General features: G+C 44.4%; 1 protein-coding gene and 2 pseudogenes across 1 annotated transcript in view; 2 read left to right on the top strand and 1 right to left on the bottom strand.

Annotated features, from left to right (window-relative positions):
- Positions 1-23,562, top strand: part of LOC126214984 (putative mediator of RNA polymerase II transcription subunit 12) — a 137,384-nt gene extending 113,822 nt beyond the window's left edge. The window contains exons 7-10 of the mRNA XM_049941615.1: positions 1,914-1,966; positions 4,340-4,556; positions 8,646-8,804; positions 23,242-23,562. Of these exons, the coding sequence (XP_049797572.1) occupies positions 1,914-1,966; positions 4,340-4,556; positions 8,646-8,804; positions 23,242-23,562 (750 nt within the window). The remainder of the gene's footprint in view (positions 1-1,913; positions 1,967-4,339; positions 4,557-8,645; positions 8,805-23,241) is intronic.
- On the top strand, positions 1,180-1,297 carry LOC126215580 (5S ribosomal RNA; annotated as a pseudogene).
- LOC126215435 (5S ribosomal RNA) lies at positions 14,173-14,290 on the bottom strand (annotated as a pseudogene).
- Positions 23,563-26,244: the final 2,682 nt, after the last annotated feature.

The following is a 26,244-nucleotide window of genomic DNA, read 5'->3' as shown; positions in this document are numbered from 1 at the left end:
GTAGCCTGTTTAGTTATCCATATAATTATACTTCAGCTTATCGTATTAAAATTCTGGACTCGCGTTTGTGATTTAGGTTTCCAGTGATTTCCCTAAATCGCTGCAGACAAATGCTGGGATGGCTCCTTTGAAAGGGCACGGCCGGCTTATGAAACCTCCCCTAAGAAAAATTTATGAATCATGGTGCTGGTAAACCCCTTACGTTATTTGACTTTCAAACAGCTGAGCAAAACTGAACGTGCACAGACATTTCTCTCTTTACTTACTCAGATCAACACTAAACTGACACACAATATTTTTAGCGCAACGCAATCTGACTTTCAATAATCCCTACAAAAGAATGGCCCTGACTAACAATAACCATACCTTTCATGAATCACTTACCTCACAAAAATCTTCGTTACTCGAACTACTGCAATACAGCGAGCGCCACTACTGCCAGCTAAATAAAAGATTCAAACTACGGAAGGCACTAACTACTGATAGGCATAGTTAGCAAATGAAAGATTTTGATAGAGAAAAAAACAAAGTATTTACCTTAATAGTGCTCAAAACTCATAATATAAATATATCAGTTCGTGACATCCAGTTTTACAAATGTACTATCTCTGACGGACACACGTCCAGATCGTCCGCTCTCAAAACTCTGCCATCTCTCTCCCCACATCCACCGCTGCTGGCAGCTCACCTCCAACTGCGCAACCCTACGCACTGCTAACAGCCAACTGCCCAACACTACAGTAGCGAATATTACAACAATGCCAACCAGCCACAGACTGCACACAGCACAGTCAGTGATTTTCATACAGAGCGCTACGTGGCGTTACCAACATAAAAACCTAAACAGCCTACTTACAAGATGAACAGGTTGGCACAGGAGAGGAATTCATTGTGCGCCGCAGCAAACCAGTCAAAAGACTGATGACCCCCAAAAAATAAAAAATAAATTTAAAAAATTTGCGCATTCTAAGTAGACGGCTGCGCTTGTAGAAGAAATTGGTTGCGAGAGGTTATCCCCTCCACCCCAGTGTTCCTGTTTTACTCTTACAGGCTTCCTTCCCGATCCTTGACACAATCCGAGCTTGCGCTCCATCTCACCTCGATGTAGACCAGACGTTAAATCCAATGTACCTTCCTTCCTTCGAATGGCAATTTTTTGACCGACTCTTCTATTAAATAGGCAACGGCCTTGCCGCAGTGGATACACCGGTTCCCGTCAGATCACCGAAGTTAAGCGCTATCGGGCGTGGTCGGCACTTGGATGGGTGACCATCCGAGCCGCCGTGCGCTGTTGCCATTTTTCGGGGTGCACTCAGCCTCGTGATGCCAATTGAGGAGCTACTCGACCGAATAGTAGCGGCTCTGGTCAAAGAAAACCATCGTAACAGCTGGGAGAGCGGTGTGCTGACCACATGCCCCTCCTATCCTCACCCTCATCTGAGGATGACATGGCGGTCGGATGGTCCCGATGGGCCCCTTGTCGCCTGATGACGGAGTGCTGAGTGCTTCTATTAAATACCAGCAAAATTTGTGTCTATAATTACTTTATTACGAAATATTGTATTGTATAGTTTCGCTCTGCTGGAGTGTTGCTTCTATGCCTGATCGTGTTGCAGCTGCTGGCCCAGCAACGCGCAGAGCAGGAGCGCCAGAGGCAGGTGGAGGAACAGCAGCTGCGCCTGCAGCTGGAGCTGCAGAGACAAAGGCAGCTGCAGCAGCAGCAGCTGCTGGAACTGCACCGGCAGAGGCAGCTGCTGGAGGCGCAGCGACTCCGGCAGCAGCAGCAGCTAGAACTGCAGGCGCAAAGGCAGCAGCAGCTGCAGCTGCAAAGGCAGCAGCAGCTGGAGTCTCAGAGGCAGCAGCAGCAGCAGCTGTTCCTGGGACAGCAGCCACCACCGCCGTCTGTGGTACAGCAGCAGCAGCAGCAGGCCTTCTTCTCTGGCAGGCCGACACTGCAGGGATTCAGGTGAGACCACGTGACACAGTTTGCACTGATCTACAGGGTGATCAAAAAATCAGTATAAATTTGAAAACTCAATAAATCACGCAATAAGGTAGATAGAGACGTACAAATTGACACATATGCTTGGAAAAGTTCAAAAAATGTCCGACAGATGGCGCTTCATCTGATCAGAATAGCAATAATTAACATAGCAAAGTAAGACAAAGCAAAGATAATGTTCTTGGCGTCGGATGTTGCCTTTCAGCATCTCATGAGATGTCTGTCGATCACAATACACTTGCGACTTCAGGTAACCCCAAAGGCAATAATCGCACAGAGTGAGGTCTGGGAACCTGGGAGGCCAAGCATGACGAAAGTGGCGGCTGAGCACACGATCATCACCAAACGATGCGCGCAAGAGATCTTTCACGCGTCTAGTAATATGGGGTGGAGCGCCATCCTGCATAAACATCGTACGTTCCAGCAGTTTGTCAGCCAGGCTGGGGATGATGCGATTCTGTAACATATCGGCGTACCTCTCACCCGTCGCGGTAGCAGTTACACAACCAGAATCACACATTTGCTCGAAGAAAAAAGGCCCGATAACGGTAGATGTGGTAAATCCAACCCATACCGTGACTTTCTCGTCGTGCAATGGTGTTTCCACGACAGTTCTAGGATTTTCGGTAGCCCAAATTCTGCAGTTGTCGGCGTTGACAGACCCTCGGAGCATGAAATGAGCTTCGTCGGTCCACAACACGTTACTCAACCGATCGTCATCTTCCGCCATCTTTTGAAACGCCCACACCGCAAATGCCCTCCGTTTCACTAAATCGCCAGGTAACAGTTCATGATGCCGATGGATTTTGTACGGATAGCATCGGAGATTACGCCTCATTGCCAACCAAACAGTAGTGTATGGAATGCCAGTGCGACGTGCGACTGCACGAGCGCTGACTTCCCCGTGCATAGACGAACCCGCTACAGTCTCCATTTCTTCCTGAACTGTCTCAGCAGCATTACGCCTTGTGCTCGGCCGGTCACTACGGGGTCTATCGTCTAAAGAACCCGTGGCTTCGAACTTCGAAATCATTCTCGCCACAGCTGCATTTGTCTATGGACCTTTACCCGTTCGAATCCCCTTCCTATGGCGATAGGATCGTAACGCTGAACCAGCACATTCCCCATTCCCATTCTCATTCTTCACTAAAAGCGCCTTTTCAGGTAGCGTCGACATGCTGCGACTGCTGGGGCATCTGATTTTCTCTCTCATTACAGCTCCTTTTATACACGATTGCCATGCGCAGTCACTGACGTTTTGCTTTCCAGCGCCACCTGTCGGACATTTTGTGAACTTTGCTTTTCTTTGCTCTAATAAAAACCCATGTCATTGTAAGCATGTGTGTCAATTTTTACCTATCTACGTTTTCCATGGTTTTTTAAGTTTTCAAATTTATACTAACTTTTTGATCGCCCGTTATATCTACATCCTCATACATACTCCGTGAAGTGCGTAGCAGAAGGCACCAACTAGGCATTTCCTTTCCTGTTCTACTTACAAATGATGCGAGGCAAAAATTACTGTGTGTATGCCTCCGTATGAGTCCCAATTTTTCTTATCTTACCTTTGTGGTTCTTTCACGAAAAGTGTCTAAGCAGCAGTACAATCATTCTGCAATCAGCTTCAACTGCCAGTTCTCTAAATTTTCTCAATAGTGTTCCCCAAAATGAACGTTGCCTTCCCTCCAGGGAATCGAAAATACTTACATGTTGTTCAAACCTACTGGTGAAAAACTCCAGCAGCCCACACCTAAATTGCTTCAAAGCATTTCTTTAATCTCCAGATGCCTTATGTTTGACATAGATCTAAAGTGTTTATGTTCAATGAAAAGTATTAAAAAAATTGAAATTATTTTCAAAGGGTTTAAATTTTAATTTTTCTAGCCTTTAGGAAGTATTCTGAGGCAGGTGAGTAATACTAGTTACAATAAAAATACTTGTTACACTACAGTCAATATGTGTTACACTCTACCCCACACTGGGCACACTGTAACAGTTTACAATTTTACTTGACCTTCTCAGTAACTACACCAGTTTCAAAGCCTTACTGAGGCTGTGAGATGATCGTTAAGGCAGGAAAAATGTATGAGAAGAACAATGTCCTTACAAACAAATTTTTCAAAATTAAGAAAATAACTGTTTTGTTACACTGTGCCCCACCTTTCCCTACTGTAGTTTTTTTTCTTTTTTTCTTTTGCATTCTTCACTGACAAGATACTAATTGATCAAAACCTTAACCACAAGGGATCACAGAAGACTAAGTAGTAGAGTGAAGTTTGGAAGTAGGTTGGTTACCCTGACGACTCACTGGTTGGCTACCCTGTGTGTGTGTGACAGGTCCCAGAGGCAGGAGCAGCAGTCGGCGACGGCCAACCCCGGCGTCGTGGACGTGCTGCCCAGCGTGGGCGCCGAGCTGAAGCCGCCGCCCCCGCCCCTGCCGCGCAACAACGTCAACAACAACAACAACAACGCGGCGCAGTTTCGCGGGTTTTCCCCAGCGCTGAGTCAGCGCCTGCCGGCTTTCCTGCCGACGCCCGCATCGCCTCAGCAACAGGTAGCTCAGCCACACAGGCCGACAAACGACTCAAAACTAACTCATCATGGGTTTCTGACTACCCGACAGTCAACACATTAGGCAAGCAGTAAAGGAAACCGAGGAGATACGTGGAAAGAAAATTAAACCCTTTTTTTGTTTTGCGAGCCGTTTGCAGCACTTTAGCCCACTTCTCGAAGCAACTCGACTCTTAAAAACAGAAACTCCGCTCAAACAGGCCACGAAGGCCCAACGGCACCGACCGGTCGCCGTGTCATCCTGAGCCCACAGGCGTCACTGGATGTGGATAGGGAGGGGCATGTGGTCAGCACGCCGCTCTCCCGGCCGTATGTCAGTTTATCTCAACCTTGTATGAATTTAGAAGAAATTTCCTAGATTCGTGTTTTCCTCCACGTGACTTTTAGGATTCTGTGTGTCAATCTTATAAAACAGAACCCTTATGTCATAGCATTGTTGTCCTTCTGTCTTTCTGCCTCTCTCAAACTTTTTCTCACGAACAGCTGGACACATCAAGTTAAAATTTGTGTCACATACTAGGGTCTACGGTCCCCTGGCGGTGTAAGAATTTTAAGCTTCTAAGACAATGCACTCAAAAGATATGGCCATAAGAAGCTCATCTGCAGAAGTCGGCACGGTTTTAAGAAACAGCGGTCATGCGAGACACAGCTGGCTCTCTTTGTGCGTGATATACAACAGGCTCTAGATACCGGCTCCCAGGTTGATGCCATATTTCTCGACTTTCGAAAGGCGTTCGACTCAGTTCCGCACTGTCGCTTGCTACGTGCGCGCTTACGGTCTATCCAATGACATATGCGGTTGGATGGGAAGTTTTCTAACAGTCAGGGAGCAGTGTGTCGTCCTGAATGTAGTGACTTCAACAGAAACAAGCGTAACATCAGGTGTGCCCCAGGGCAGTGTAATAGGTCCGCTGCTTTTTACGATTTACATAAACGATCTGATTGATGGCATTGACAGTGGCGTTAGACTGTTTCGCTATGATGCTGTAGTCTACAGGAAAGTAGTATCACACGAAAGTTGTGAACAAATCAATGAGGATTTGCAGAAAATAAATGCGTGGTGTAATGACTGGCAGTTATCTCTCAATATCAGTAAGTGTAATCTACTGCGTATAACAAGGCGAACATCCCCATTAATGTGTGAGTACAAAATAAATGATCAGTCTTTGGAAGCTGTAACATCAGTCAAGTATCTGGGTATGATTATTCGAAATGATCTCAAATGGAATGATCAGATTACACAAGTATGGGGTAAGGCGAACTCTAGATTGCGGTTTATTGATAGAATCCTGAAGCGATGGAGTCCTTTAACAAAGGAAATGGCTTACAATACGTTAGTTCGTCCAGTCTTGCAGTATTGTTCGTCTGTATGGGACCCTTACCAGTTGTGTCTCATTGAAGAGACTGAGAAGGTCCAAAGAATAGCGGCAAGATTCGTGAACATTTAGCCGTCGCGAGAGCGTTACAAATCTCACAGAAAGTTTGAAGTGGGACACACATTCAGACAGACGGCGCGCTAAACGGAAGGGGCTGCTCACTAAATTCCTAAATCCGATCTTCACCGAGGATGTAAAGCACATATTATTACCACCAACTTCCAAATCGCGCAATGATCACCATTCAAAGATAAGGGAAATAAGAGCTCGTACTGAGGGGTTCAAACAGTCGCATTTCCCTCGCGGGATCCGCGAGCGGAACAGAGGGGGAGGGTGTGAATATGACTTTGGCACGAACTGTGCCCTCCGTACTCACCGCTTGGTGGCTAGCGGAGTATCTATGTAGATGTAGACGTTTTGATACTCGAAAACGCAGTCATCAAAACCTATAGGGTACTCCCCGTTCACGTTGAATCATGAAATTTGGCATGATGCTACGTTTCACAGTGCAGATAAAAGAAATATCAGAAAGTCGTTAATTTTTAAGTATGTGACACAATTTTTTTTTTCTCATTTCTTTATTCGTCTCTCTCTCCGTCTGCTTCCTTTTACTCTTGAACAGATTGGCATATCAAGTTTACTTCCGTGTCACGAACTAAATTCTGTGGTCCCTGAGCGATGTAAAATATTTCAGGCTCTCAAAATACACTCCTGGAAATTGAAGTAAGAACACCGTGAATTCATTGTCCCAGGAAGGGGAAACTTTATTGACACATTCCTGGGGTCAGATACATCACATGATCACACTGACAGAACCACAGGCACATAGACACAGGCAACAGAGCATGCACAATGTCGGCACTAGTACAGTGTATATCCACCTTTCGCAGCAATGCAGGCTGCTATTCTCCCATGGAGACGATCGTAGAGATGCTGGATGTAGTCCTGTGGAACGGCTTGCCATGCCATTTCCACCTGGCGCCTCAGGTGGACCAGCGTTCGTGCTGGACGTGCAGACCGCGTGAGACGACGCTTCATCCAGTCCCAAACATGCTCAATGGGGGACAGATCCAGAGATCTTGCTGGCCAGGGTAGTTGACTTACACCTTCTAGAGCACGTTGGGTGGCACGGGATACATGCGGACGTGCATGGTCCTGTTGGAACAGCAAGTTCCCTTGCCGGGCTAGGAATGGTAGAACGATGGGTTCGATGACGGTTTGGATGTACCGTGCACTATTCAGTGTCCCCTCGACGATCACCAGTGGTATACGGCCAGTGTAGGAGATCGCTCCCCACACCATGATGCCGGGTGTTGGCCCTGTGTGCCTCGGTCGTATGCAGTCCTGATTGTGGCGCTCACCTGCACGGCGCCAAACACGCATACGACCATCATTGGCACCAAGGCAGAAGCGACTCTCATCGCTGACGACGACACGTCTCCATTCGTCCCTCCATTCACGCCTGTCGCGACACCACTGGAGGCGGGCTGCACGATGTTGGGGCGTGAGCGGAAGACGGCCTAACGGTGTGCGGGACCGTAGCCCAGCTTCATGGAGACGGTTGCGAATGGTCCTCGCCGATACCCCAGGAGCAACAGTGTCCCTAATTTGCTGGGAAGTGGCGGTGCGGTCCCCTACGGCACTGCGTAGGATCCTACGGTCTTGGCGTGCATCCGTGCGTCGCTGCGGTCCGGTCCCAGGTCGACGGGCACGTGCACCTTCCGCCGACCACTGGCGACAACATCGATGTACTGTGGAGACCTCACGCGCCACGTGTTGAGCAATTCGGCGGTACGTCCACCCGGCCTCCCGCATGCCCACTATACGCCCTCGCTCAAAGTCCGTCAACTGCACATACGGTTCACGTCCACGCTGTCGCGGCATGCTACCAGTGTTAAAGACTGCGATGGAGCTCCGTATGCCACGGCAAACTGGCTGACACTGACGGCGGCGGTGCACAAATGCTGCGCAGCTAGCGCCATTCGACGGCCAACACCGCGGTTCCTGGTGTGTCCGCTGTGCCGTGCGTGTGATCATTGCTTGTACAGCCCTCTCGCAGTGTCCGGAGCAAGTATGGTGGGTCTGACACACCGGTGTCAATGTGTTCTTTTTTCCATTTCCAGGAGTGTATTCGGCCACTTATGTCATATGTTTTGATACTCAAAAACTCACTTATGAAAAGTTATAGGGTGCTTTCCGTTAACTTAGAATCATAAAACATGGCAAGAACCAAGGTTTTACAATACAATTACAGGAAAAAATAAAAAATTGTTAGTTTGTAACAATATCTCAGGGAAATATTTTTTTCTTATTTTTATCCATTTGTCTGTCTCTCAGTTTGTTAAGACCTATTTTCCTGTGAAACAGTTAGGCGAATTTTCAGATTTATGTCACAACCTTAATTTTAAATTCTCCTGTCGGTGTAAAAGATTTACACTTTCTAAGTCAATGCAATCAAAAAAGATTAGGCCATTTACGTAAAGTAAAATAAACTGGAAATTGTTAAATTGTAGTTATATTACACAAAAGATAGCTTTTTACCTTTGACACATACATTGCATTCATGATCTGTCATGAACGTTACTGCATTCAAACATGAAATGCTAGTTGCAGTGATGTTCTAGTAAGTAAATTAAAAAAATATTGGATTAAATCTTCTCTTCCTACATATATAAAGTGAAATGTCTGCTCTGCAGCTGCGGGCGCAGCAGCAGCAGCAACAGCAGCAGCTGCTGCAGTCCGGCACGAGCCCCGTGCTGAGTAGGCAGGTCCCAGACGGCAGGGGACAGCAGGTGCTGATACAGCAGTCAGTGCCCTTCTCGCTGCCCGTACAGCCGCAGCCGCAGGACGTTTCGGTAGGTTCACTCTCATCGTCAGTAGCACACTCCATCAGAGGTGAGCCTTTAAGCTTGCGCAATTTGCAGGGATTCACACAAAATAATGTTCATAGTTCCCCCATGGGACCACGCCACGTAATGGAAGATAACCAAGAGTTTACTTTCATAACAGTATTATAACACAATGATGGAGGCTGAAACAATGGCCGGCCGCTATGGTTGCAGGTTGCAGGTTGCAGGTTCGAATCCTCCCTCAGGCATGGATGTGTGTGATGCCCTAAGGGTAGTTAGGTTTAAGTAGTTCTAAGTTCTAGGGGACTGATGACGACAGCAGTTAAGTCCCATAGTGCTCAGAGCCATTTTTAAACCTCAGATGTTAAGTCCCATAGTGCTCAGAGCCATTTGAACCATTTGAAACAATGAATTAATTTTTTTTTTTTTTTACCAGCACTGGGATTCCATCCCGTGTCCCCTCCTTACTAGACATATCTGCTTTGCATGCACCATAGGCACTGCAGTTACCACAGTTGCTTCATCACTGTAGATAAGGTGAGGCTCATTATACGAGGTGCATTCAAGTTCTAAGGCCTCCGATTTTTTTTCTCTGGACTGGAAAGAGATAGAAACATGCGCATTGTTTTAAAATGAGGCCGCATTCATTGTCAATACGTCCCAGAGATGGCAGCACTGTACGGCAGATGGAATTTTACCGCCAGCGGCGCGAATGAGAACTGTTTTAAATACTTAAAATGGCGACGTTTTCCTTACTTGAACAGTGTGCAATCATTCGTTTTCTGAATTTGCGTGGTGTGAAACCAATTGAAATTCATCGACAGTTGAAGGAGACATGTGGTGATGGAGTTATGGATGTGTCGAATGTGCGTTCGTAGGTGCGACAGTTTAATGAAGGCAGAACATCGTGTGGCAACAAACCGAAACAACCTCGGGCTCGCACAAGCCGGTCTGACGACACGATCGAGAAAGTGGAGAGAATTGTTTTGGGGGATCGCCGAATGACTGTTGAAAAGATCGCCTCCAGAGTTGGCATTTCTGTGGGTTCTGTGCACACACTCCTGTATGACGACCTGAAAATGCGAAAAGTGTCATCCAGGTGGGTGCCACGAATGCTGACGGACGACCACATGGCTGCCCGTGTGGCATGTTGCCCAGCAATGTTGACGCGCAACGACAGCATGAAGGGGACTTTCTTTTCGTCAGTTGTGACAATGGATGAGACGTGGATGCCATTTTTCAATCCAGAAACAAAGCGCCAGTCAGCTCAATGGAAGCACACAGATTCACCGCCACCGCCAGTGCTGAAGAAATGATGGTGTCCATGTTCTGTGACAGCGAGGGCGTAATCCTTACCCATTGCGTTCCAAAGGGCACTACGGTAACAGGTGCATCCTACGAAAATGTTTTGAAGAATAAATTCCTTCCTGCACTGCAACAGAAACGTCCGGGAAGGGCTGCACGTGTGCTGTTTCACCGAGACAACGCACCCGCACATCGAGATAACGTTACGCAACAGTTTCTTCGTGATAACAACTTTGAAGTGATTCCTCATACTCTCTACTCACCTGACCAGGCTCCTAGTGACTTTTGGCTTTTTCCAACAATGAAAGACACTCTCCGTGGCCGCACATTCACCAGCCGTGCTACTATTGCCTCAGCGATTTTCCAGTGGTGAAAACAGACACCTAAAGAAGCCTTCGCCGCTGCCACGGAATCATGGTGTCAGCGTTGTGAAAAATGTGTACGTCTGCAGGGCGATTACGTCGAGAAGTAACGCCAGTTTCATCGATTTCGGGTGAGTAGTTAATTAGAAAAAAAATCGGAGGCCTTAGAACTTGAATGCACCTCGTATCTTAGGAACATCAACAGTGTATGATTATTATATCATTTATGCCTGAAGTATAATCAGGATTAACCCTACTTTGCTCATTTCTAAGGTGGCATGCCTTGGCAATACTGATGTGAGTCAGGTTAGATGGAGAGTAGCAATGGCTGATGAGTGAATTGGAGTTTATATCAGGGACAGAGACGTAATCTGTGCAGCTGTGATAGCTGTAGTGCCGAGGGGGCGTCATGGATAGCACATGTGCCTAGTAACTAGGAAACCAAGGTTCGAATCCTGGTGCTGGTACAAATTGTAATTCATTGCTTCAGCGTAGATCACTATCAAACGTGAGATTCATTATGTCTCAGGAAATCAGCTATGTATGATTAGTATCGCATACAGGGTGTACAAAATTACTTATACAGATATGTAGAATTATTAGGGGAGATAAAAAGAAACATCTTTTCATGAAAAAAATACGAGAAGTGCGCCGGTTTCCTGCTTGGGGCTCTTGAGTGGTTTGTAGACCTTCCCTTAGCGTAAGGTAAACAGTTCTCTGACTGCTTCGTATGCAAAGAGTTGGCCCTGGAATGTGATTTGTAAGGCATTTCCATGTTACTGCTACGAGATTTCCGAACGTATGTTTTGTTTACTGAAAAGGGAGGTAATATTCAAGAGCCACAACAACAACCATGTCTGGAAGTTTGAAAATCTTAAGGCAAATCATGTGGTCCACTGTCAACAGATATTTATGAGGGAGGTATTGTTCACGATCATGCGATTGGGCCACATTTACTACCCAATACACACAGAAGAAGTTACTGCATCTTTATCCTTACCCCTTCGTAGCATTAAGATGTTACTGTCTCACAGATCGCATTCCAGGGTCAAAGTTTTGGGTACAAAGCAGTCGGAAAACTGTGGACATTAGCCTTCAAGCCTTGAAGTACTAACATAAATGTTGGAGAACGTCCCACTAGCAGAAAGACAACGATTAGAGTTCTACGACGACCGGACCTCACCACAGTTTCCCACTACTGTCAGAAAACGACAATCTTTTACTCAGTCATGATTTAAATAATGAAAGGTGCACCAGTTCCTTGTGTTTTGATGCTTATCACCACACGTTCCGAGAATTTATCCTCATTTTCAAGTGCATTTGTGCATTTGTTTACATGAATATATTTGGCGATGTGTGATTTTCTGCCTCTCTCGCATTTCTTTGTGATTAGATTGCAATCAGAAATTCTAACAAAATTAATCAGTCTAACCGGAAAAAGATGCAAAAGAGGCGGATAATCACATATGAAAACATCACCAAACATTGTCACGTAAACAAATGCACAAATGCACTTGCAAATGAGAAAAAAATTCTCGAAACGCGTTGTGCTAAGCATCAAAACGTAAGTAACTGGTGCAGTTTCATTATTTAAATCATGAATGACACAGTTGCAGACTTTCCCGAAACATCTAATATGATGAAAGAAGTTAAATTTTCCTCAGTTGTTCGATTGGGAGAAGTGGGTCAAGGAAAATAACACGCTTAACTGTGACTCCCATGTATCCATGTAATAACTCTGTTATTAAAGTCAGTCAGTGTATACAGTTTTAAGCATAGTACAACAGTAGTGTGGAAGCAAACTTTTTATTTGCTCAGTGGAACAGGGTGGCCAAAATAAAAGAGACTCCTTTCACATAGACAGTTCAGTCGTCTGTTGTAAACACTGAATACAAGTAAATTATTGTTATGAAAAACAGCATACTGAATATCCAGTAGCTAAGCAGTTCACAGGGGTACTGAAAATGTTCATCATAAACTTCGGCAAACACTCAGCACGTCTCAATATGTTTCTGGAACCTTTTATCATTTAATTTGGTGTGATTTTTGCAATCGCATTCTGAATGTTTGTTTTAAACTCTCGAATTGTATGCTGGTTGTTACTGTAGACTTTAACCTTTCAAGTGCCCCACAAATGAAAAATCACAGGTAGACAGATCGGGCGATCTGGGACGCCATAAACCTGCGGAAACTGAGCGTTCTTCTCTGAAAGCTTCATGGACGTATGACATGGCGCAGTAGCACTGTGTTACTGGAAACCCGCATACTCTCGTTCTTCCTCCGTTAGCTGCGCTGTGAATGGTTGCACAATTCGCTTACATACACTTGTGAGTTGACGGTGTTATTAAAGAAAATGTGGCGTTTAATCCGTTGGTCTGAAACTGCCCACCAAATTCCTACTTTCCAATCACGCAGATGCACCTCAAAGTGTTCCCTGGGATCATCTGTTGACTAATAGCGTGTGTTTTGAGAGGTCACGATCCGCTAAAGTGAAGCCATGCCTCATCTGAGGTAAAGTAGCGATTTGCATCCAGATAACCATCAGTGACATGCATGAGTAATAGTGCTGTCGTTATGCGTAATCGTTGTTTTAATGATTGCATCACACTTACATTGTATGCTTGCGTATGTAATGGCTTCAACATGTTCTGGCATGACGTTCGTTAGATATTTAGCTGTGGGGATAGACGTCTAGTTGATTACCGTGGACCATTTACCATATTCTCCTGAACACGTTCAATGTTATCCAGCGAACAAACTTTCTTTACACGGTCACGTTTGAAATTAGTGACTGCATCTGCTGCCCTAAATGCAGTGATCAACATCAGGACAGCACTTTTTGTACGGGCAGCTGTTTCTGCTTATTTTATCGTGAATCTTCCATTTAACGTTTTAAACGATTGACATCCAAAAAGAGTTTCAACAGTCAACAATTCTTTGCAAAAACAGACATAATGTCTTATGGGATAACAGCAATCAGTGATTTTATAATATTACTTAAAATCCGTCTTGATTGCAAATTTTTTTTATTATTCATATGACCGGTTTCGGTTCATTCAGAACCATCTTCAGATCTGATATTTCAGTTACAGAAGTAACCCGTCCAAATCCAGCAACTTTCACATGCTACGTCACATGCTACGTCACATGTGACGTAGCATGTGAAAGTTGCTGGATTTGGACGGGTTACTTCTGTAACTGAAATATCAGATCTGAAGATGGTTCTGAATGAACCGAAACCGGTCATATGAATAATAAAAAAAAATTTGCAATCAAGACGGATTTTAAGTAACATTATAAAGTCAACAATTCTACCTTTGTTTCATTGATAAAGGCATCCTGCAGAATTATATTCACAACAAGTTTCAAACTGACTGCTGACATCGCACAGCTGATCAGTAAATCACCGCTCGACATGGCGTCACCCCGGTCGAACAACGGTCCTAGCGTTACGGAATAAGAGTAGCCAGATAGCTTCAAATATCACGCTCGGTATAACACAGCACTCATTCCGTCTTCAGGCCACGAGTGGCCTACCGGGACCATCCGACCGCCGTGTCATCCTCAGTTGAGGATGCGGATAGGAGGGGCGTGGGGTCAGCACACCGCTCTCCCGATCGTTATGATGGTATTCTTGACCGAAGCCGCTACTATTCGGTCGAGTAGCTCCTCAATTGTCATCACGAGGCTGAGTGCACCCAGAAAAATGGCAACAGCGCATAGCGGCCTGGATGGTCACCCATCCAAGTGCCGGCCACGCCCGACAGCGCTTAACTTCGGTGATCTCACGGGAACCGGTGTATCCACTGCGGCAAGGCCGTTGCCCGGTATAACACAGGGCCTCTTTCATCTTGGCCACCCCCTATAACACAGTCCACTTGTTTTGTCTAGTGTTAACAGAATAGTTAATCAGCTGTGCAGTAGCGACGGACGAAGCCTTTCCGCAGTTAAGGATGGAATCTAAATCGTCGGAGTTTTCCCATTAAGTTGAAGTCCCACTAGGAACACAATGTTCCTAAAGACTGGAAAGTAGTACAGGTCACATCAATATTCAAGAAAGGAAATAGCAATAACCCACTGAATTACAGACCCACATCACTGACCTCAATTTGCAGTAGGATTTTGGAGCACGTACTGTACTCGAACATTATGAATCACCTTGAAGAAAATGACTTATCGATACATAACCAACACGGATTCAGAAAGTATCGTTCTTGTGCGATACAGCTGGCTCTTTATTCCCATGAAGTACTGAGTGCTGTTGACAATGAATCTCAGATCGATTCCATATTCCTACATTTCCAGAAGGCTTTTGATACCGTTCCTCACAAGCTTCTATTGATCAAATTGCGTGCATATGGAGTATCGTCTCAGTTGTGTGACTGGATTCGTGATTTCCTCTCAGAGAGCTCACAGATCGTAGTGATAGACGGTAAATCATCGAGTAGGACAGAAGTGATATCTGGCGTTCCGCTAGGTAGTGTTGCAGGCCCTCTGCTGTTCCTGATTTACATAAATGATCTAGGTGATGATCTGAGTAGACCCCTTAGATTGATTGCAGATGACGCTGTAATTTACCGTCTAGTAAAATCATCAGACGATCAATTCGAATTAGAAATTCATCTAGACAAAATTTCTGTTTGGTGCGAAAAGAGGCAATTGGCACTAAAGAAAGCAAAGTGCGAGGTCATCCACATGGGTACTAAAAGAAATCCGATACATTTTAGGTATACGGTAAATCGCTCAAATCTAAGGGCTGTCATTTCGACTAAATACCTAGGAATTACAATTACGAGCAACTTAAATTGGAACGACCACATAGATAATATTGTGGGGAAGGCGAAACAAAGACTGCGCTTTGTTGGCAGAACACTTAGAAGATGCGACAAACCCACTAAAGAGACAGCTACATTACACTTGTCCGTCCTCTGTTGGAATATTGCTGCGCGGTGTGGGATCCTTACCATGTAGGATTGACGGAGGATATCGAAAAAGTGCAAAGAAGGGCAGCTCGTTTCGTGGTATCGCGCAATAGGGGTGAGAGTGTCACTGATATGATACGCGAGTTGGGGGTGGCAGTCACTGAAACAAAGGCGGTTTTCTTTGCGGGCGAGATCTATTTACGAAATTTCAATCACCAACTTTCTCTTTGGAATGAGAAAATATTTTGTTGACACCCACCTACGTAGGGAGAAATGATCATCATAATAATATAAGAGAAATCAGAGCTCGAACGGAAAGATTTAAGTGTTCCTTTCTCCCACGCGCCATTCGAGAGTGGAATGGTAGAGAAGTAGTATGAAAATGGTTCGATGAACCCTCTGCCAGGCACTTAAGTGTGAATTGCAGAGTACCCTTGTAGATGTAGATGTCATGCATACCCTTTTCAGAACTTTGAAAATACCGTATCCGTTGCCTCACATTGCTCGTGTATCGTCTCCATAGCCCTTTAGCAAGCGTCGATGGAGTCCAATCAGCGCAGTTCCTCAGCAATAAGGAACTCAATCACTCATCGCCGTTCATGTGACACTCCACTTTGCAACACTCCCTTGTTGGCGCCAACTGCCGCAGAAAAAAGGAACCAACTCCAAATGAAAGAGGAAGGTTCAAGCATTAACACTACACCAACGACATCTGGTGTGGACATCCAAAGTTACCTAAAAAAAAAAAAAAAAAAAAGAGGCATTACTTTCGGGCGACCCATGTAGCGTATATGCTACACGGGAAGAGAGGAGGATATCCTCCGAGTAGTGTGTTCATGACTGCGGTTAACGCCTGCCAGCACGGCAACCAGCGCACCTTAGCTGTATTGCTGTGAAGCTACCGTCCTTGCGTAAACACGGAGATAATGCAGCTATTACGTTCTCCTGACCTCACTACTACGATTTTCTTTTTGTGGTTCAAATGGCTCTATGGGACCTAACATCTGAGGTCATCAGTCCCCTAGACTTAGAACTACTTAATCCTAACTAACCTAAAGACATCACTCACATCTATGTCCGAGGCAGGATTCGAACCTGCGACTGTAGCAGCTGCGTGGTTCCGGACTGAAGCGCGGAGAACCGCTCGACGACAGCGGCCGGCTTCGTTTTATGGGGAAACATGAAGTGTACGAGATACTGATAGACCCTGTGAAGACTTGCTTGCTCTTCCCATTAAGGCTGCAACCACTATGTGTGAAACGCCTCGTTGTTTTGGCACGTTAGACAATGATTAGCGCACAGATGCAGTAGTGGACCATACTAACGGACGACAAACTAATCAACGTCTCTAAATCATTGTTCGCTGCATATCAGTTTGGACACTGTCTTGAATTCCCACTACCATCAAAATCTTATGGAGCCTTAGCAAAGAAACGATGCAGCTGTGACAATTTTGCCACATAAAAACGTGTTTCTTTGTTACCTTCTCTAAACACTGTAAAATTTTGTTCACGTCGCCTTTTTGCATCCTGTATGAGCAGTAAAGGTTGAAAATTACCTGTGGTGAAGTTTCCTTTCAAGCTGGGTTCAGTTTAGTCACCATGTGTGGTAGTGGGGTGATTCTAAGGATGTTGTTGTGGTCTTCAGTCCTCAGACTGGTTTGATGCAGCTGTCCATGCTACTCTATCCTGTCCAAGCTGCTTCATCTCCCAGTACCTACTGCAGCCTACATCCTTCTGAATCTGCTTAGCGTATTCATCTCTTGGTCTCCCTCTGCGATTTTTACCCTCCACGCTGCCCTCCAATGCTAAATTTGTGATCCCTTGATGCCTCATAACATGTCCTACCGACCGATCCCTTCTTCTAGTCAAGTTGTGCCACAAACTCCTCTTCTCCCCAATTCTATTCAATACCTCCTCATTAGTTATGTGATCTACCCATCTAATCTTCAGCATTCTTCTGTACCACCACATCTCGAAAGCTTCTATTCTCTTCTTGTCTAAACTATTTATCGTCGACGTTGCACTTCCGTACATGGCTACATTCCATACAAATACTTTCAGAAACGACTTCCTGACACTTAAATCTATATTCGATGTTAACAAATTCTTTTTCTTCAGAAACGCTTTCCTTGCCATTGCCAGTCTACATTTTATATCCTCTCTACTTCGACCATCATCAGTTATTTTGCTCCCCAAATAGCAAAACTCCTTTACTACTTTAAGTGTCTCATTTCCTAATCTATTTCCCTCAGCATCACCCGATTTACTTCGACTACATTCCATTATCCTCGTTTTGCTTTTGTTGATGTTCGTCATATATCCTCCTTTCAAGACACTGGACACTAACGATATGTAGAATTTTTCAGACAATATTTCAACTTTACATTATGCACAGCAGATTTTGTAAAAAAAATGTAGATGTATGCAAGAGAACGTCCACGACAAATATTCTGATTCTAATGTCATCCAGTTATTAGAACAGTGTTAGTTAGAGCCCATTACTTCAGTAATACCGTCATTGTACTCATCAGCCATCTTCCAACTACTGCTGAACAAAAGTCACATCACGCTGTTTTCGAGGGATCAGTATTGCTCCCAGACGTTTCCCAATATCGTTTGCCCACCTTCCCATTAGGCGTCAGCTTTGTTCATACCAATCTGTGGTGTTCATTTTCAAGGATGTTTGTAGCTGTTGATTTACGGTACAAGACTGGTACGCTACACATCTTCTACAGCACTGTGGACTGATAGTTATAGCTGACAACAGCAACTGACAAACTTTCACTCCTATACTGAGGTGGCAAAACCCATGGGCTACCTCCTAACACCGTGTCGGACTTCGTATTGGCTGTAATAGTGCAGCAACTCGAAGCGGCACGGACTCAAATAGTCGTTGGAAGTCTCCTGCAGAAATATTGAGCCCTGCTGCCTACATAGCCGTTCACAATTGCCGATGTGTTGCTGGTGCAGATTTTTTGCACGAATTGACCTCTCCATTACATCCCATAAACGTTCGATGGGATTCATGCCGGGCGACATGGGTGGTCGAATCATTCGCTCGAATCGCCCAGACTGTTCTTCAAACCGATCGTGAACAGCAGAGGTTGAGAACACCGCTTCAGTTGTAAATTTCTTTATTTTCACACGACCGGTTTGGGGCTGTTATAAGCCCATCTTCAGGTATCGTACTGGAAATAGCAAAAGACGGGAGATAATTTTCATACGCCGCAACACACATAAAAAACAAAAAAAATTCAAAAATTTTTATATACTTAAAAAAAAAAAACACTTCGAAACCGCCAGTCGGGCTAGGTGCTGTGAAACCTATGTCAATGCGCAAGTGACACCACACAGTACTATGGACGACTGCCTGGGTAGGGAATGTATACAAATGGTGTCACGACACTTAGGCTGTGCTGTGGTCCCCGAGCGCCGCCGTGTAGCAGGCGCGGTGCGCTGCCTATGAGCAGAGAACAGGGAGAAGCCGGTGGCAACGTGGAGGCAAATTGGTAAACCAGAGTGGCAAAACTGTTGCCATCTATTGACGAAGAGGAGAACGCCGGAGCCACTAGCCCGGCTCCTCACAATTTGAAATTAGTGGTTTACATTCAAAATACAGAAAAACCAAAAAAATTACATAAAAAATACACGAAATAATTTAAAAGTGCATTATGCGTAGTAAAGGAGCGTATTGAACAGGTCGGTACAGAACTGTCGTAAAACTGAGTGGAAGGTGCGATATAAAATTATTGTATGAACGGTAAACCGCAATGAAACTTTCCTATTACATGAGTGGAAAACAAGTTTTACATTTAGCGGGGATATACAGGGTGGTCCATTGAAACTGACCGGGAGAAACATCTCACGAAATAAGCGTGAAACTGAAAAACTACAAAGAACAAAACTTGTCTAGCTTGAAGGGGGAAACCAGATGGTGCTATGGTTGGCCCGCTAGATGACGTTGCCATAGGTCAAACGGATATCAGCTGCGTTTTTTTATTAATAGGAACCCCCATTTTGTATTACATATTCGTGTAGTACGTAAAGAAATACGAATGTTTTAGTTGGGCCACTTTTTTCGCTTTGTGATACATGGCGCTGTAATAGTCACAAACGTATAAGTACGTGGTATCACGTAACATTCCGCCAATGCGGAGGGTATTTGCTTCGTGATATATTACCCGTTTTAAAATGGACCGTTTACCAATTGCAGAAAAGGTCGATATCGTGTTGACGTATGGCTATTGTGATCAAAATGCACAACGGGCGTGTGCTATGTATGCTGCTCGGTATCCTGGACGATATCATCCAAGTGTCGGGACCGTTCGCCGGATAGTTACAATATTTAAGGAAACAGGAAGTGTTCAGCCACGTGTGAAACGTCAACCACGACCTGCAACAAATGATGATGCCCAAGTAGGTGTTTTAGCTGCTGTCGCGGCTAATCCGCACATCAGTAGCAGACAAATTGCGGGAGAATCAGGAATCTCAAAAACGTCGGTGTTGAGAATGCTACATCAACATCGATTGCACCCGTACCATATTTCTATGCACCAGGAATTGCATGGCGACGACTTTGAGCGTCGTGTACAGTTCTACCACTCGGCACAAGAGAAATTACGGGACGAAGACAGATTTTACGCACGCGTTCTATTTAGCGACGAAGCGTCATTCACCAACAGCGGTAACGTAAACCGGCATAATATGCACTATTGGACAACGGAAAATCCACGATGGCTGCGACAAGTGCAACATGAGCGACCCTGGCGGGTTAATGTATGGTGCGGCATTATGCGAGGAAGGATAATTGGCCCCCATTTTATCGATGGCAACCTAAATGGTGCAATGTATGCTGATTTCCTACGTAATGTTCTACCGGTGTTACTACAAGATGTTTCACTGCATGACAGACTGGCGATGTATTTCCAACACGATGGATGTCCGTCACATAGCTCGCGTGCGGTTGAAGCGGTATTGAATAGCATATTTCATGGCCCGCACGTTCACCTGATCTGACGTCCCCGGATTTCTTTGTGTGAGGAAAGTTGAAGAACATTTGCTATCGTGGTCCACCGACAACGCCTGACAACATGCGTCAGCGCATTGTCAGTGCTACTGCGAACATTACGAAAGTCGAACTACTCGCTCTTGAGAGGAATGTCGTTACACGTATTGCCAATTGCATTGAGGTTGACGCACATCATTTGGAGCATTTATTGCATTAATGTGGTATTTACAGGTAATCACGCTGTAACCGTCTGGTAGAATTTTGCGCAGAGCATAACTAAATCATAGCTAACACTTGGTTTAAGAATCATGAAAGAAGGTTGTATACATGGAAGAACCCTGGAGATACTAAAAGGTATCAAATAGATCATATAATGGTAAGACAGAGATTAGGAACAAGGTTTTAAATTGTAAGACATTTCCAGGGGCAGATGTGGACTCTGACCACAATCTATTGGTTATGAACTGTAGATTAAAATTGAAGAAACTGCAAAAAGGTGGGAATTTAAGGTGATGGGACCTGGATAAACTGAAAGAACCAGAGGTTGTACAGACTTTCAGGGAGAGCATAAGGGAACAACTGACAAGAATGGGGGAAAGAAATACAGTAGAAGAAGAATGGGTAGCTCTGAGGGATGAAGTAGTGAAGGCAGCAGGGGATCAAATAGGTAAAAAGACGAGGACTAGTAGAAACCCTTGGGTAACAGAAAAAATATTGAATTTAATTGATGAAAGGAGAAAATATAAAAATGCAGTAAATTAAGCAGGCAAAAAGGAATACAAACGTCTCAAAAATGATATCGACAAGAAGTGCAAAATGGCTAAGCAGGGATGGGTAGAGGACAAATGTAAGGATGTAGAGGCTTATCTCACTAGGGGTAAGATAGATACTGCCTACAGGAAAATTAAAGAGACCTTTGGAGAAAGGAGAACCACTTGCATGAATATCAAGAGCTTTGATGGAAACCCAGTTCTAAGCAAAGAAGGTAAAGAAGAAAGGTGGAAGGAGTATATAGAGGGTCTATACAAGGGCGATGTACTTGAGGACAATATTATGGAAATGGAAGAGGATGTAGATGAAGATGAAATGGGAGATATGATACTGCGTGAAGAGTTTGACAGAGCACTGAAAGACCTGAGTCGAAACAAGGCCCTGGGAGTAGACAACATTCCATTAGAACTACTGACGGCCTTGGGAGAGCCAGTCCTGACAAAACTCTATGATCTGGTGAGCAAGATGTATGAGACAAGCGAAATTCCCTCAGACTTCAAGAAGAATATAATAATCCCAATCCCAAAGAAAGCAGGTGTTGACAGATGTGAAAATTACCGAACTATCAGTTTAAAAGTCATAGCTGCAAAATACTAACGCGAATTCTTTAGAGACGAATGAAAAAACTGATAGAAGACGACCTCGGGGACGATCAGTTTGGATTCCGTAGAAATGTTGGAACACGTGAGGCAATACTGACCCTACGACTTATCTTAGAAGAAAGATTAAGGAAAGGGAAACCTACGTTTCTAGCATCTGTAGACTTAGAGAAAGCTTTCGACAATGTTGATTGGAATACTCTCTTTCAAATTCTGAAGGTGGCAGGGGTAAAATACGGAGAGCGAAAGGCTATTTACAATTTGTACAGAAACCAGATGGCAGTTATAAGAGTCGAAGGAAATGAAAGGGAAGCAGTGGTTGGGAAGGGAGTGAGACAGGGTTGTAGCCTCTCCCCGATGTTGTTCAATCTGTATATTGAGCAAGCAGTAAAGGAAACAAAAGAAATGTTCGGAGTAGGTATTAAAATCCATGGAGAACGAATAAAAACTTTGAGGTTCGCCGATGACATTGTAATTCTGTCAGAGACAGCAAAGGACTTGGAAGAGCGGTTGAACGGATTGGACAGTGTCTTGAAAGGATGGTATAAGATGAACATCAACAAAAGCAAAACGAGGATAATGGAATGTAGTCGAATTAAGTCGGGTGATGCTGCGGGAATTAGATTAGGAAATGAGACACTTAAAGTAGTAAAGGAGTTCTGCTATTTAGGGAGTAAAATAACTGATGATGGTCGAAGTAGAGAGGATATAAAATGTAGACTGGCAATGGCAAGGAAAGCGTTTCTGAAGAAGAGAAATTTGTTAACATCGAGTATAGATTTAAGTGTCAGGAAGTCGTTTCTGAAAGTATTTGTATGGAGTGTAGCCACGTATGGAAGTGAAACGTGGACGATAACCAGTTTGGACAAGAAGAGAATAGAAGCTTTCGAAATGTGGTGCTACAGAAGAATGCTGAAGATAAGGTGGGTAGATCATGTAACTAATGAGGAGGTATTGAATAGGATTGGGGAGAAGAGAAGTTTGTGGCACAACTTGACTAGAAGAAGGGATCGGTTGGTAGGACATGTTCTGAGGCATCAAGGGATCATCAATTTATTATTGGAGGGCAGCGTGGAGGGTAAAAATCGTAGAGGGAGACCAAGAGATGAATGTACTAAGCATATTCAGAAGGATGTAGGTTGCAGTAGTTACTGGGAGATGAAGAAGCTTGCACAGGATAGAGTAGCATGGAGAGCTGCATCAAACCAGTCTCAGGACTGAAGACCACAACAACAACAACACGTTTTGCAACCTCAGTGCATTTTTGAATATGTATAATGGCACACCTTTATACGTATGATGGAATGAATATGCTTCAGTCCTGTCAATAGCGATTCATGGTGTGAATATAATTCTTCGTAGAAGCTACAAACGCTCTTGGGTTTCTCCAAGAAAACCGTAGATAGGGAATGTTTTAGTATGTATGTGTGGGGTCTCCTAGTTGGACGTGTGGTATAATGAGGTGGTGCGTCAGTTCCAGCAGTTCCCGCAGCTGGGCAGCTTCCAGCCGGGCCCGCAGGCCTTCCGCCCCCAGCGCCAGCAGCCGCCGCCGCCGCCCTTCGGCTTCCGGCCGCTGTCCCCCCAGCAGTACGACACCATCACGCCGGCCCTCCAGTCCCTGCAGAGGCAGCAGCAGCAGCAGCAGCTGTTCCGGCCGCGGCCCAACCTCCTGCAGAACAACCTCCTGGGCGGAGCCCTCCGGGAGGACATCGACATCGTGTCCAAGGTGCTCAGCCTCAACCACCAGCGCCGCAACGACACGGCTGAGGAGGAAGAGCCCTCACTCAGCCCTTGATGTCAAGTGTCGGTGACATCATCCGGGCCTCCAGGCCGAGAACTTATTCAGCACCACTGCCTCTCATCCCATATACATTCCAACCATCTCTTTCAACTCCCTACTCACCTAACTCAACTTACTCCTCTCAACACTCAGACACTTGTACTTGAAAGCTGTTACATCTAACTATGACCGGTGCATTCACTTGGCACTCATTCTAACCAGTGCCTATGGCTATGAACACCAATCTTTCTTGAATAATGCTCCTATCTGTCATACTGAGGCCATACACTATTAAGTCACAAAATAAATTTGGCAGGCTCCCTACAGCTATGGAAATAGGAAACAGCTCCAGTTCCATGGAATGATGTGTTTATGACTCATTACTGGCATCTATTATAACTATAATCATCTTCCGATTGTGTTACTTCATATTTAATCATGTCCTTGGCATATCTGTCTTGGAGCCTGCTGGAAAGACAATGAACAAAGAACTGTAACCCATAGAAGCCAAAAAACTCTCAGAGAGCCTTACGTATTAGCTCCTCCAGTGCTAAGTAACACATAGCCTACAATTATGGAACCAGGAAACAGCTCCAGTTCCACGAAATGAGATGTTTATCACTCATTACTGGCATCTATTATAACTTTAATCATCTTCAGATTATGATTATGTTACTTCATATTTAATAAGAAAGAACTGTAACCCATAGAAGCCGAAATACTCTTAAAGAACCTTAGATCTTAGCTCCTCCAGCGCTAAGTAATATATGCCTACAATTATGGACCTAGGAAACAGCTCCAGTTTCAGAAATGAGATGATTATTACTCATTACTGGCATCTATTATATTTTTAAACATATTCACATTATGTTACTTCATATTTAATAATGTCCTTGGCATATCTGTCTTGCAGCCTGCTGGAAAAACAATGGAGAAAGAACTGTAACCCATAGAAGTCTTAAAGAACTCTTAAAGAACCTTAGATCTTAGCTCCTCCAGTGGGCAGTAAGATTCCTGCAACAAACTTGATCATCTGCCATGTCCATTCATTGAAGATCGTTTGCAAAAGTTCGTTTCAGGCTGTTATGAGGTCTTCCTCTACTTATGTATCCATTTGTTGCTTTTCACCTTATTTTGGTATGCTCCCATCTTTCGTGCATAGAAAACGCACTGTAAGCTTCAGTTAGTTTTGTGCGATCTGCATACACCACTCATTCTCAGCACTTCACCGTTTGAAATGTGGTCCCAATAACTGAGCTTCAAAATTCACTCAAGCGTCGTCGTCGCAAATCATTGAGCTTCTCTCAGAGAACCTTAGATATTAGCTCCTCCAGTGCTAAGTAGCACATAGCCTACAATTATGGAACTAGGAAACAGCTCCAGTTCCATGAAATGAGATGTTTGTCACTCATTGCTGGCATCTATTATAACTTAAATCATCTTCGGATTAAATATCTTCAACATTTCGCGCCCCTGTCAGCAACTGTATAAATATTAATTTTAATAATCAACAGCCTTAGTTGCACTGTTTACCTAGAATTTACCTAGCTTTCATTCAGGATAACTCAACCTTCTTCAGAATAACAGTAACTACCGTTTGTCCATAGTGGAGATCGCCAAGCTAAAACTACTAATCCGTAAATTAGCGTCAGACTATAAAAACTTATCTGAAACTCCCTCACCCCCACTTCGCGACCGCGATGCGGCAGCCACGAGTGCTGTACTGGAACTCAATTAAAAGTAATCTTCAGATTATGTTACTTCATATTTAATAAGAAAGAACTGCAACCCATAGAAGCCAAAATACTCTTAAAGAACCTTACATCGTAGCTCCTCCAGCGCTAAGTAACACATAGCCTACAATTATGGAACTAGGAAACAGCTCCAGTTCATTGAAATGAGATGTTTATCACTCATTACTGGCATTATTATAAGTATAATCACCTTCAGATTGGAATATCTGTCTTGCAGCCTGCTGGAGAAACAATGGAGAATGAACTGTAACCCATAGAAGTCTTAAAGAACTCTTAAAGAACCTTAGATCTTAGCTCCTCCAGTGGGCAATAAGATTCCTGCAACAAACTTGATCATCTGCCAGGTTTTCAGCTTTCTCCATGTCCATCCATTGAAGATCGTTTGCAAAAGTTCGTTTCAGGGTGTTATGAGGGCTTCCTCTAAATACGTATCCATTTGTTTCTTTTCACCTTATTTTGGTATGTTCCCATCTTTCGTGCATAGAAAACGCGCTGTAAGCTTCAGTTAGTTTTGTGCGATCTGCGTACACAACTCATTCTCAGCACTTCACCGTTTGAAATGTGGTCGCGATAACTGACCTTCAAAATTTGCTCAAGTGTCGTTGTCGAAAAACATTAAGATTCTGTCGTGTTTTTTCTCACTTTTTCCAGGTCTCATATGTATATATGGCTGTCGACTGGATGATACAGAAATACTGCTGAAGCTTTGAAAATCGCATTCGTCCGAAGACTGGAGAAGTTTTCCCAGTGCGCCTATTGATATCTGCAGCTACGTCCCTGTTATTGCACATAACGCAGCCAAGATGCGAAAAATCGGTCAGCATCTTGTACTACCTTCTGTTTCACTGTAATTTGAGTAGATAGATTTGCACCTTTTAAGCACATTGTGTTTCTCTTATCTCCATTTATTTTTAGCACTACAGAACTCACCTTTGCATACAAC

The sequence above is a fragment of the Schistocerca nitens genome, chromosome 12 (assembly GCF_023898315.1).
Source record: "Schistocerca nitens isolate TAMUIC-IGC-003100 chromosome 12, iqSchNite1.1, whole genome shotgun sequence".
Taxonomy (NCBI): domain Eukaryota; kingdom Metazoa; phylum Arthropoda; class Insecta; order Orthoptera; family Acrididae; genus Schistocerca; species Schistocerca nitens.
Note: the sequence above shows the minus strand (reverse complement) of the source record. Positions and strands in the feature narration are given on the sequence as shown.